Source organism: Schistocerca nitens, chromosome 6 (genome assembly GCF_023898315.1).
Source record: "Schistocerca nitens isolate TAMUIC-IGC-003100 chromosome 6, iqSchNite1.1, whole genome shotgun sequence".
Taxonomy (NCBI): domain Eukaryota; kingdom Metazoa; phylum Arthropoda; class Insecta; order Orthoptera; family Acrididae; genus Schistocerca; species Schistocerca nitens.
Window position 1 is genome coordinate 188,005,287 of NC_064619.1, and position 14,507 is coordinate 188,019,793.

The 14,507-nt window shown below is 48.0% G+C and overlaps 1 protein-coding gene across 2 annotated transcripts in view; it reads left to right on the forward strand.

The window, feature by feature from the left end:
- LOC126262733 (uncharacterized) overlaps positions 1-14,507 on the forward strand; it is a 101,155-nt gene that overhangs the window by 35,416 nt on the left and 51,232 nt on the right. For both annotated transcript variants that reach the window (XM_049959536.1, XM_049959537.1), the window contains exon 2: positions 3,106-3,694. In XM_049959536.1, coding sequence (XP_049815493.1) covers positions 3,149-3,694 — 546 coding nt within the window. In that variant the 5' untranslated portion in view covers positions 3,106-3,148. The remainder of the gene's footprint in view (positions 1-3,105; positions 3,695-14,507) is intronic.

Below are 14,507 nucleotides of genomic sequence, written 5' to 3' on the forward strand. Positions count from 1 at the left end.
CGGCACTGCGTAGGATCCTACGGTCTTGGCGTGCATCCGTGCGTCGCTGCGGTCCGGTCCCAGGTCGACGGGCACGTGCACCTTCCGCCGACCACTGGCGACAGCATCGATGTACTGTGGAGACCTCACGCCCCACGTGTTGAGCAATTCGGCGGTACGTCCACCCGGCCTCCCGCATGCCCACTATACGCCCTCGCTCAAAGTCCGTCAACTGCACATACGGTTCACGTCCACGCTGTCGCGGCATGCTACCAGTGTTAAAGACTGCGATGGAGCTCCGTATGCCACGGCAAACTGGCTGACACTGACGGCGGCGGTGCACAAATGCTGCGCAGCTAGCGCCATTCGACGGCCAACACCGCGGTTCCTGGTGTGTCCGCTGTGCCGTGCGTGTGATCATTGCTTGTACAGCCCTCTCGCAGTGTCCGGAGCAAGTATGGTGGGTCTGACACACCGGTGTCAATGTGTTCTTTTTTCCATTTCCAGGAGTGTATTTTTGTACGTGTGCTCTACATACACAACATTATTCACCTGCCGCTACTTCTGAGTTTTAAAGCGGTATGCAATACCTGCAAATTCCTTCCACAAGATATTCATATTCTCTCGCTTGCTAAGTGGAAAATGTTAGGCCTCCAGACAAAAATGCACTGGATTTTTTTGTGGGAAAGTCAATGTCGCTAAATTTTATACTGGGATACGTTTTCACTGTATGCCACAGTTTTTTGGTTATTCACAAAAAACATATTTGATGGTCACTGTTGTACGTTTTTCTTGAACTGTTCGAAAAATATGACCTCTAGCAAAAACGCATCAAGGTACAAAATTTAACTACACATAAAAAAAAAAGTTTGCACTACCTCGGTTCAGATAGTTCCGGAACCTGTACAGAAAATTGGAATAGATATGAACACAAACATCATTTCCGCCCTTTTTATTGCTCATAAAAACCATACATTGCATGTTGTACCACCATACATCGAGACCTTCAGAGGGGGTGGTCCCAATTTCTGCAAACACCGGTACTTCTAATACCCAGTATCACGTCCTCTTGCATTGATGCATGCCTGTATTCGTCGTGGTATACTATCCACAAGTTCATCAAGGCACTGTTGGTCCTGATTGTCCCACTCCTCAACGGCGATTCGACGTAGATCGCTCAGAGTAGTTGGTGGGTCACGCCGTCCATAAACAGCCCTTTTCAATCTATCCCAGGCATGTTCTATAGGTTTCATGTCGGGAGAGCATGCTGGCCACTCTAGTCGAACGATGTCCTTATCCTGAAGGAAGTCATTCGCAAGATGTGGACGTTAGGTGCGCGAATTGTCGTCCATGAAGACGAATGCCTCGGCAATATTCTACCACTATGATTGCACTATCGGTCTGAGGATGGCATTCACGTATCGTACAGCCGTTATGACGCCTTCCATAACCACCAGCGGCATATGTCGGCCCCAAATAATGCCACCTGGAAACAGCAGGGAATCTCCACCTTGCTGCACTCGCTGGACAGTGTGTCTAAGGTGTTAGGCCTGGCTGGGTTGCCTCCAAACACGTCTCCGACGATTGTCTGGTTGAAGGCATATGTGTCATTCATCATTGAAGAGAACGTGATGCCAACTCTGCGTGTTCCATTCGGTATGTTGCTGGGCCCATCTGTACCGTGCTGCATGGTGCCGAGGTTGCAACGAAGAACCTCGCCATCGACGTCGGGGGTGAAGTTGCGCATCGTGCAGCCTACTGCGCACAGTTTGGGTCGTAACACGATGTCCTGTGGCTGCACGAAAAGTATTGTTCAACATGGTGGCATTGCTGTCGGGATTCCTCCGAGCCATAATCCATAGGTAGCGGTCAACCACTGCAGTAGTAGCGCTTGGGTGGCCTGAGCGAGGCACGTCAGCGACAGTTCCTGTCTCTCTGTATCTCCTCCATGTCCGAACAACATCGCTTTGGTTCAATCCGAGACACCTGGACACTTCCGTTTTTGAGAGCCCCTCCTGCGGCAAAGTAACAATGCGGACGCGACCGAACAGCGGAATTGAGTGTCTAGGCATGGTTGAACTACAGGCAACACGAGCCGTTTACCTCCTTCCTGGTGAAATGACTGTAATTGATCGGCTGTCAGACCTCCTCCATCTAATAGGCGCTACTCATGGATGGTTGTTTACATCTTTGGGCGGGTTTGGTGACATCTCTGAACAGACAAAGAGACTGTGTCTGTGATACAATATCCACAGTCAGCGTCTATTTTCAGGAGTTCTTGGTACCGGAGTGAGACAAAACTTTTTTTGATGTGTGTATTAAATTAACTATGAAGAGATCCTGTTCATTTTTTCTGTAGGACTAATAGTTTGCGCATACTGAGCGAGAGAACACGAAAACCGTGCACATTGTATTCGACAGCCTTGTTGGTTGCATAAAACCCAGCAGTAAGGGCAGCTGAATCACATTTTATATGCATTTCCCGTTATGTAAACTATTTGTATACCCATCACATTGTATATTAAAATGGTGGTTTCAGATGCACTCGATAAAGACCGAAAGTGGCCGTGTATAATTAATAAATTCTAATTATGCAAGTGGGGAGGATTTGAATTAATTGAACAACACTTGCAGAATCAAATGCCTCTGAGCACTATGGGACTTAACATCTGAGGTCATCAGTTCCCTAGAACTTAGAACTACTTAAACCTAACTAACCTAAGGACATTACACACAGCCATGCCCGAGGCAGGATTCGAACCTGTGACCGTAGCAGTCGCGCGGTTCCGGACTTCGCACCTAGAACCGCTTGGCCACCGCGGCCGGCCTTGCAGAATCAGCACTCTGAGAAACGAATAATGAATTAAACCTTTTGAAACGGGGACTATAAGGTGCCTTTTGTTTGTTTATTATCGTCATTTCGAGTCAACACTCACTGGGTAATAAACTTGCGAGTGAGTTGGCTAGCGACGTAGGTGCATGACTGAGACCCCTACTGGCAACCTACTGAACTGCTACTTCCGACTGCTGCTAAAATAAATTTTTAATTTCTTAAATGAAAATCCATACCATCTTTTTGAAACACCCTGTATTATAATAATCTAATACAGATAACTTCTGTTCCAGATTAACGATTCGCATCGTGTTCAGCACTGACACAGTACTACCAATGGCATCCGGTTGGACTGAGGATCCATATCCGCGTCAGCAGTCGCATTATGAGCTGCTGTCGTACACGGATTTCGATCGGTACGAGCCGCACACGGAGAAAGGGCTGACAATCCTCCGCAGGAAAGTGGGTTATGCCTTCTTCGGTCCACCGACAAAGTGGCCAGACCTCAGAAACGGCTACACCGGATACAGCGGGAACCGACTCGAGACGGTCAAAGCCGTAGCTAGTTGCTTAATAGAGCTGAACGGGAAGAAGACATCTGGAAACAGAGATCAACTGGATATGGCCTTTGTCTTCGTCTTTGTAGACTACAGAGACGAGGTACTGCAGTTCCCCGTCTTCCGAGTGCGGATGTCAGAATCGGAGTGCAATTTCGTCGACGCCAACTGCCGTGTGTACTCTACGTGGAACAATTTTCTGGAAACTAATGAGCTGCCCCCGGGAAGGTGCTGCTGGCCACTCAACGGCGTCTACTGCGGCGACGCGCAGGGCAATGTACAAGTGGAGTGGGGCGTCACACCTGGAACAACTAATGAAATACAGGTATACAGCATTTTAGCCTTCTTTTCTGATTACCCTGTTTTCCTTATTATTTGTTTCATTAATATTAATTACTGATTTACACTATTGGATACCTCAAGGTGATATGATTGCTTTGACGAGAGTCGACTGGATGTAGGTCCTCGTCAGGAGAAGAAAATCGTTACGTCATATTAACTATTTTTATGTGACTGGATACAAATCCCACACAATGGCTCAGAGTGAAAGAGGGTTTTCGCCCCATCGTCGAATTTTCATATCTCAGCTTTGAACGTTTTGTAGAATAATCCCAGACATGTGATGAAATTTAAAGACAAAGCAACCGGAATCGGCCGTTGCAATGTAATCACCACAAAGTGAGCGTCTCATGCCATATGTAACCGTTAAATTTTATTTTGTTGTTTTATGTTGTTGTTATAACTTAACTGGTTTCCTATTCATAAACTTTCGTGCATGTTTGTGTTGTAATGTTAATGCAGGCAGTGTATTCACATAAACGTTATCTGATGAAAAGAATCGTCAAATCCTACTGAAACTGTAGATCTGTGTTAGAGTAGTATAACAGGGCAGGTTGTCAGGCAAATCACGTCACTGATGACATCATCGATAAGTCATGGGATCTCCTCACCCCAGCTGTCAACCTCCAATCTCAACCCCACCCCCAACACCAACCCCATCCCCAGCTCCACTGTCGCACCCACCTCTACCTTCATCAGACATAAGCCAGTCGCCGTATGTATAAAATGGTTCAAACTCAAATTTAGGTGGGAAATTCACAGTGTTATTTACCTTCATGAGGGAGCAGATTTCATGCTAAAATTGACGTGGAAATTCAATCACTTGTTGCATGTATGATACCTGTCGTCATTTAGAAATCCTATGGAGGCGGATGATCTGAAGTATGCACGATAAAAGTTCGTGTATGATCCACAACATATTTCCAGAGTGCTGTCAATTTCACTCCTGACGCCACTATCGAGTTATTGCGTTTGTATTTCCTTATTATCGGAGCTAAAATCCTGTGTATGTGGAATCTTATGAGACTTAAGGTCATTAGTCCCTAAGCGTACACACTACTTAACCTAAATTATCCTAAGGATAAACACACACACCCATGCCCGAGGGAGGACTCGAACCTCCACCGGGACCAGCCTTACAGTCCATGACTGTAGTGCCCTAGATCGCTCGGATAATCCCGCGCGGCCGCTGAAATCCTGAGCTGCGTCACTGGGCAATACAACAGTCGTCAGTCACTAGTCGACGTAGCAGTCTACTGGTCATGACAGTTTAGTTTCTCGTCTCAAAATGTTTTTTACAAGTATGGTGCAGAAAATTACTCTTGTAAGATTTCAGTCTTTTTCATTGTCTATATTTACCACATTTTTGATGGATATGATTCAACTTGTCAATACGAATAAGCGTGTTTCATTCTCAAATGTTGATGCTACATGGCTTCCACATATACGTTCGTATGGTCGGTAACTAATGTTGGTTATGTTATTGTTGGTAAACATCGGCCATCCGTTCTAGATTCGATTTATTATTTTGATGAATTTTGCAATCATAGAATCGAAGTATTGTTTCCCGCTTGAAAGAGGGCGCACGAGTATCTGCCGTCTGGAGGACGAATGCGCCTCTCAAGACTTTAAATTTCCATCCGGAATGTAGGTGTGTTGGGTTATACTTCTCACTAGCTACGTCAGTAGTCCTCTTTCATTCCCTGTTGAGATCTGGCTACAGCATCAATCTAGTGCCTCTCAATCCCCACATTCCTTATTCACTCCCCTGCATTTACCCCTTCTCTGTCACTTGGGTTAAAGTACAAGTGTTTTCATGTTCCTGGACATTTTATCTCGGGACCCTATAAGTTACATGGTACGGCTCTTAGCATCTTTACAGAGATCACTTCTTGTTAAAAAATATTACTCTGCCGTGTAATACATTACTTAGAAGGTAAGGAATGGTGGAACTGTAACTCGGAATGTAGGCAATGTGGACATATAATTTTGTTTAATTACGTCTGGACAGCAAAAGTAACTGATAGTAGCCAATAAAAAGAAAACTGATTAGTATTTATCTATCTCAAACTCATGATAAATAACGTGCGAGTAAACGATGCAGCAACCTTACCTGAATATCTTCACGCTTCTGAAATCAGTCTCCACAAAATCATATTTCCGAAACGCAACGTCCTCTGCATTTGCATACCTGTGTTCTGCTAGTTATGTCCAGACCACTCAGCAGCGTAACCAACACCCGGTTCCTTTACTTATTTATCAATGAATGCTACTGGCCACGACACTGTTGCCGACATCCTAAGATCACACTGCTTATACTCAGAAACTCCGTTTCGTAAGATATCGACTATTGAAGACTTCAGTTTGAAAAAAATATGTAGTGTCCAAATATGAAGCATGACACATAACTTTCGTTGAAATCCAAAACCTTACATAGGCTACGTCGTATTCTCATATTAACGTCAAGCGACTGGTGAAAGAAATCGTTTAGCTGCTTGTTTGGCCAAATCCTCTTCTTATCGCTTTATACCTGGGCAAATTACTGCATGAAAAAAGAAAGAAAAAAAAATGTTATTTTGTAACCAGTAATGAAATGTTACAGAGCACGTAAGGTCAAACCTAAGATATGCTATGTTGTGTCTAGTTCATACAGTCTAGACACAATGAGTGGCTAGGTGCACGCGAAACTAACGCAGACGGGCGTGAAGTCTGGAACATGAGACTTATTAATGCACTAAAGAAAAGTACGTAGCGTTTTTAAATCTTTATTCTCTTGTTGGAATACATCTCTCTTGAATATTAGTAAGCTATAATCACTGATACAAATGGCGCCTTGCTAGGTCGTAGCTATGGACTAAGCTGAAGGCTATTCTATCTGTCTCTCGGCAAATGAGAGGAAAGCTTCGTACGTCTGGTCGCAAGCAATGTCGTCCGTACAACTGGGGCGATGTCTAGTCCGTGTCTTGTGACCTGCCATGTGGTGGCGCTAGGTTTGCGATTACCCAGTGGCGACACGCGGGTCCGACATGTACTACAGGACCGCGGCCGATTTAAGTTACCACCTAGCAAGTGTGGTGTCTAGCGGTGACACCACATTCCTCCCCCTCAAATCGGCGAACGGTCGTGAGATAAGGCTTCCGCCCGCCGTGGGGAGGACCCCATGTTGACGTATGCGATGAGGTGGGGAGCCTAACAACAGGCGAAGCTGTGCCACCCGCACCCGGCCATTCGGTCCGAGGGGAGCTAGGAAACGCCTGCAAACCTAGTCCAGGGTGCACGTCAACATGCGGTGTATGCGCACGTAATGAGACAGGAGGGGCCGAAGGGTCGACCTCCATTGCGTCGGGGAAGCCGACGCGCGACGACGACATCTGGTCCGGAGCGGGCAAGAGGTCCATGGCGGAGGACGGCTGGTCACGGGAAGCGAGCGGCGGCGCGTGACCCAGGGAGGCGCCAGGCGGTTGCAGCGACGCGTCCACTGCGGGCGGCGCCGACGGCGGCTGCGGCGGCTGCTGCGGCGGCGGCGCGACGCCATGGGGCAAAATGGAAGGCAGCGTCGGGAACACCTGGGGATGAGGCGAGCCAGTAGATGGGTCCCCAGGGCGCTGACCTGACGGCTCCGTCGCTGAAAGCATACGGGGAGCGGCAGAACCCAGGCGACGACAGAGGCGCAGCTGATTGAGATGCCGACGCACCTCACCAGAGGCCCCCAAAACCAAATACATCGCGTGGCCGAGGCAGCGAAGAATGCGCCCTGCGAGCCAACGCCGTGAACCGCGATAGTTGCGATAATAGACAACGTCGCCAGGAGCAAAAGCAGGAGTCTGCCGCTGCACAGGAACCTGATGCGGCGGATGCAGCAAAGACATCAGGGTGCGATGAGGACGACCATGGAGCAATTCAGCCGGCGAGCGACCATCGCGGGGCTGAGAGCGATACGAAGACAAAAAGAGCAACAAAGCGTCCTCCCGAGAATGCGACTCTTTCAATTTCAACATCTGTGACTTGAAAGTCCGGACCAATCTTTCAGCGGCACCGTTGGACTGAGGCGAAAACGGCGCGGACGTCAGATGTTGAATACCATTGGCCTTGCAGAATGACTGAAATTCTGCGGACATGAATTGTGGGCCATTGTCGGAAACAATAGTCTGCGGAAGACCCTCAATGCAAAAGATAGCAGACAAGGCTTGGATTGTGGCAGAAGACGTCGTGGAAGACATCCGGACAACAAAAGGAAAATTACTGAAAGCATCGACCACAACCAACCATCGAGCATTCCAGAATGGACCAGCAAAATCGATTTGCAAGCGTTGCCAAGGGGAAGTGGCTTTCGGCCATGCAAAGAATTTACGTGGCGGTGCGGATTGTTGTTCGGCACACGCCACGCAAGAGGAGCACATATTCGTAATCGCAGCATCGATTCCGAACCAAGTACAGTGCTGACGAGCAAGTTGTTTCGTACGCACTATACCCCAATGTCCTTGGTGAAGAAGCTGTAAGACAGAGGACTGCAACGAACGTGGGACCACGACTCGGGATTGATCATTATCAGAACGCAACAACAAAACACCACGTCGTACAAAACGGCTCTCCTTGTGAGCAAAAAAACGGCGAACCAACGGATCCGCGATCCGTGACTTTGACAAGGGCCATTGCGTAGCAACAAAACGCAAAACAGTAGCAAGGACAGGGTCAGCAGCTGTGGCTGTAGCTACACGACGAAAATCAATCGGAAACGATGCGACCACGTCATCGGTTTCTGAATCAATGAACATGCAAGCAAGTTCGGAAGAATCGAATGCTTTATCCTCAGCAACAGGCAAACGGGACAACGCATCAGCGATTCCGTGCTTAGCAGTGGACCGATACAAGATATCGTAGCGGTACTGCGAGAGAAAAAGTGACCAGCGAATGAATTTCTGCGCTGTACGCGGAGGTACAGGCTTGTTCGGATGAAAAAGCGATGTCAACGGTTTGTGGTCTGTGATGATGGTAAAGTGACGACCATACAAGAAGTCATGGAACTTGGTAACACCAAACACGAGAGCTAAAGCTTCTTTCTCTATTTGTGAATAATTTCGTTGCGCAGATGAGAGCAATTTGGACGCAAAGGCAATAGGGCGATCATGCGAGCCATCCTTGTGCGCAAGCACAGCACCGATCCCGAAATCCGATGCATCTACCATCAACAAAAGGGGTTTTCGGGGATCGAATGGCGTAAGGCAAGTATGTGAAAGTAACACCGATTTCAACTGGCGAAAGGCGCGTTCGCATTCCGTCGTCCAGACGAACGGAACACCTTTACGGCGTAAACGATGAAGCGGAGCTGAAATGGAAGAAGCATTGCGCACAAACCTGTTTGGAATTAATGCTATAATAAAGCAGGTGTGGATGCACACCCGAATGGCAGTCTTTTGATGCGATACAAGCCAAGATGCGTGTTTACCACTAAGACGCGCTGGGAGTCTGCGTCCACAGGTATCTGCAAGTACGCATCGGCGAGGTCCAGTTTTGAAAAATATTTTCCCGGGCACAGTTTGTCAAAAAGAGCTTCCGGGCGGGGCAAAGGAAAAGCAGCAGTCACAAGTTGTGGATTCACAGTTGCCTTGAAGTCCACACAAAGTCGCAATTTTCCGGAAGGTTGGGGCAAAATGACTAAGGGTGAGGCCCAGAGAGAAGCCTGCACACGTTCAATTACACCTTGAGATTCTAAATCGTGCAATGTTCTTGCGACCTCATCACGCAATGCGTGGGGAACATTGCGCGCTCTGAACAATTTCGGATGCGCGTTGTCTTTCAGTTCCAAATGTGCAGCATAGTTCTTAGCGCAACCAAGGCCCGGTGCAAAAATGTCTGCAAATTCTTCACAAAGACTAGAAACACTGGCGGAGGGCACAGTCTCATTCACTGATAGGACCTGATTTACTATAGACAAATTAAACAATTGAAATAAATCTAAACCAAACAAGTTCACTGCAGAAGTAGAACGAAGAACGTAAAATGATACAAGTTTTGTTTGTCCCTTGTATGTTGCAAGAAGGCTGCACTGTCCTAACACAGGGATCGGCTGTCCTGAGTAACTAGTTAACTTAACATTTGCGGCACGCAATGGCGGTTTGCCCAGTTGTTTGTACGTGTCGTGATTGATCAATGAAACTGCAGCTCCGGTATCGAGCTGGAAGGGGATCACTTTGCCTGCAAAGTCTAAGTCCACAAAAAGTTTATTGTCCTGTTGACGACAAGAGCGACTGTCACGTGCAATTTGAACTGATACAGGTACAGAAGCACTTGCGACTTTACGTGATTTTCGGCGACGTCGACGCACACTTTTGGTGGGACGAACACAGTCACTGTTAGCTAAAGTGTCACTGGACGGGTGGGAATGAACTACATGAATGTCCATGGGTGAAGGTCCACGAGCCTGATTGTCCTGGGTTTGATTCCGGCGCGAAGCAAAAGGCCTGGAATTATTGTGATTGTCTGATCTAAGCTTTTTCTGGCAAACACTTTGAACTTGTCCCTTCTTGTGACAGTAAAAGCAAATAGCTTGGCGTGACGGGCAATTTTCACGCGAATGTCTAGTTGCACACCGCGGGCATGATTTCACTGCAGTTGCTTGCTTACGCGGCGCACGTGTTTGCAAGGTAGGCTGCCGCTGCTGCGACGGGCGCGAGGGCCGCCTAGCGTCCTGTGCAGCGGGCCCGGCAGGCCGGGTAATGTGACACACTGCTGGCGAAGTTTCAAATGAGTCCTGAGCAAAGTCAAGTGTGTCTTGCCTATCCAATATGTCTATCACTTGTTGGAGGGAGGGATTTACTAGTTTCAAAATCTGTTCCCTTATACGAACATCAGAAACGTTCTGTGCTATTGCATCACGCACCATAGTATCTGAATAAGGGAGGCCACAGTCACATTCAAAGGCACACTCCCTAGTAACTCCTTGCAATGTTGCAACCCACTCCCTATTAGTCTGACCGGCCGTACGTTTTGTACGAAAGAACGTATACCGTTTAGCAACTACATTTACTGTTTCTTTGAAATAGGCATCTAAAGCAGACAAAATTTCTTCGTAGGACAGAGTTGCTACGTCGCGTCGGGGAAACAATTTCACTATCACACGGTAGGTAGACACACCGACACAAGAAAGCAAAAACGGCTGCCGCTCTTTACCTTGAATTCTGTAGGCTGCTAGATGAAAGTTGAACTGGCGAGACCACTCGTGCCAGGTCTCTTCGGCCGCCACGTATGGCCGAAAGGGAGGTGCAACAGCGTTTTGTGGTAGCGGTAGCGAAGAAGCGGCGGCTGCAGCATCGTTTTGCAGCGCACGTTGTCCCTGGACGAGCTGTCCAAGGGCTTCCAATAACGCCTGCGTCTGCTGATTCTGCAAGCGAAAAAATTCGGACAGTACATCTGGAGATTGTGGCGAAGCCATGACACAAGCAAATCAGAGCAAAGTACAATCAATTAATGCAACGTGGGCGCGGCACCACTCCTCGTCGCCAATAATGTTGTGTCTAGTTCATACAGTCTAGACACAATGAGTGGCTAGGTGCACGCGAAACTAACGCAGACGGGCGTGAAGTCTGGAACATGAGACTTATTAATGCACTAAAGAAAAGTACGTAGCGTTTTTAATACTTATCTTTATTCTCTTGTTGGAATACATCTCTCTTGAATATTAGTAAGCTATAATCACTGATACAAATGGCGCCTTGCTAGGTCGTAGCTATGGACTAAGCTGAAGGCTATTCTATCTGTCTCTCGGCAAATGAGAGGAAAGCTTCGTACGTCTGGTCGCAAGCAATGTCGTCCGTACAACTGGGGCGATGTCTAGTCCGTGTCTTGTGACCTGCCATGTGGTGGCGCTAGGTTTGCGATTACCCAGTGGCGACACGCGGGTCCGACATGTACTACAGGACCGCGGCCGATTTAAGTTACCACCTAGCAAGTGTGGTGTCTAGCGGTGACACCACATGCTATACGTTTCAGGTATAACTGGATATGTCGCTTATTTGTGACAACAGGGATTTGAGAAACTGAACGCTGCCAACAATTCATTTAACAACAGGATCTGACTTAAATTTTCATAATACACTCCTGGAAATTGAAATAAGAACACCGTGAATTCATTGTCCCAGGAAGGGGAAACTTTATTGACACATTCCTGGGGTCAGATACATCACATGATCACACTGACAGAACCACAGGCACATAGACACAGGCAACAGAGCATGCACAATGTCGGCACTAGTACAGTGTATATCCACCTTTCGCAGCAATGCAGGCTGCTATTCTCCCATGGAGACGATCGTATAGATGCTGGATGTAGTCCTGTGGAACGGCTTGCCATGCCATTTCCACCTGGCGCCTCGGTTGGACCAGCGTTCGTGCTGGACGTGCAGACCGCGTGAGACGACGCTTCATCCAGTCCCAAACATGCTCAATGGGGGACAGATCCGGAGATCTTGCTGGCCAGGGTAGTTGACTTACACCTTCTAGAGCACGTTGGGTGGCACGGGATACATGCGGACGTGCATTGTCCTGTTGGAACAGCAAGATCCCTTGCCGCTCTAGGAATGGTAGAACGATGGGTTCGATGACGGTTTGGATGTACCGTGCACTATTCAGTGTCCCCTCGACGATCACCAGTGGTGTACGGCCAGTGTAGGAGATCGCTCCCCACACCATGATGCCGGGTGTTGGCCCTGTGTGCCTCGGTCGTATGCAGTCCTGATTGTGGCGCTCACCTGCACGGCGCCAAACACGCATACGACCATCATTGGCACCAAGGCAGAAGCGACTCTCATCGCTGAAGACGACACGTCTCCATTCGTCCCTCCATTCACGCCTGTCGCGACACCACTGGAGGCGGGCTGCACGATGTTGGGGCGTGAGCGGAAGACGGCCTAACGGTGTGCGGGACCGTAGCCCAGCTTCATGGAGACGGTTGCGAATGGTCCTCGCCGACCCCCCAGGAGCAACAGTGTCCCTAATTTGCTGGGAAGTGGCGGTGCGGTCCCCTACGGCACTGCGTAGGATCCTACGGTCTTGGCGTGCATCCGTGCGTCGCTGCGGTCCGGTCCCAGGTCGACGGGCACGTGCACCTTCCGCCGACCACTGGCGACAACATCGATGTACTGTGGAGACCTCACGCCCCACGTGTTGAGCAATTCGGCGGTACGTCCACCCGGCCTCCCGTATGCCCACTATACGCCCTCGCTCAAAGTCCGTCAACTGCACAAACGGTTCACGTCCACGCTGTCGCGGCATGCTACCAGTGTTAAAGACTGCGATGGAGCTCCGTATGCCACAGCAAACTGGCTGACACTGACGGCGGCGGTGCACAAATGCTGCGCAGCTAGCGCCATTCGACGGCCAACACCGCGGTTCCTGGTGTGTCCGCTGTGCCGTGCGTGTGATCATTGCTTGTACAGCCCTCTCGCAGTGTCCGGAGCAAGTATGGTGGGTCTGACACACCGGTGTCAATGTGTTCTTTTTTCCATTTACAGGAGTGTAGGTGTGTAGGATTTATATGATTTGAAAAAAAATACTTGGTGGCATTCATTTTACATAATACTGTATAATACAATATAGTCTTAATCGTAAAATACTCTATTCTCTATTCTCTAGTTAAAACACAGATGCACGTTACACTTCCATCAAATGTATACTGTCTATCCTTTACAATTTGGTCTTGTGTCCGTAGTTTGAGACCAGATATCAACTGCATTAATTCGCGTGGACAAAATTCTAATCGGATGTAGGATCCTGGTGCTTCTTGGTTAGTAATTCTGCCCATATACTGGTTCAAGCTCTATTTCTCTTCATATTTGTCATGCATTTTCTGTGCTAGCACAGTGGCTCTACAACTGTGGATTTGAATTCTCGCAGATCATTTTGTTCACCACGGGGAATTTTGAAACACTCACACACCATCTCCCCGGATGGTACATACACTTTATTATGAACACAGCTGGTCACTGTAGTAGTATGGAGCTACAAATCAACGGAAATATTTGTTTTCACCTCATTTGCTTTCACATCTTGCATGTACCAACAAATGTACAACAACCTACTGATGCGTATTTTACACAAAGAGTATTTAGAAATAACTTCGACGTGCATCTACTTTATTATATCAAAATGTAATTTACGTCACGTCTTACATACCATACAACAAATAAATAACCCTCAGGACTGAATTTCTCTTTTTGTCCAGCTGTATTTGTCCAAAAATTGAAGATAAATTTTCGTGCATGTATCATGTGCGATCGGCCAGTGACCCTTCAAGTACACGAAACACGCAGAAGACGGAATCACATGACAGACCCTTCGTTAGCTTTGTGTGGAATCTTTACCTACGGTCAGTGCAACCCCTTTACCTACGGTCAGTGCAACCCAAAAACAAATAACCTTCAGTTTGTCAGCGTCCTTTAGATATTATGTAAATTTACAGTCCTTGTATTGAGGGATTAACATAAATGTAAAATACACTCCTGGAAATGGAAAAAAGAACACATTGACACCGGTGTGTCAGACCCACCATACTTGCTCCGGACACTGCGAGAGGGCTGTACAAGCAATGATCACACGCACGGCACAGCGGACACACCAGGAACCGCGGTGTTGGCCGTCGAATGGCGCTAGCTGCGCAGCATTTGTGCACCGCCGCCGTCAGTGTCAGCCAGTTTGCTGTGGCATACGGAGCTCCATCGCAGTCTTTAACACTGGTAGCATGCCGCGACAGCGTGGACGTGAACCGTATGTGCAGTTGACGGACTTTGAGCGAGGGCGTATAG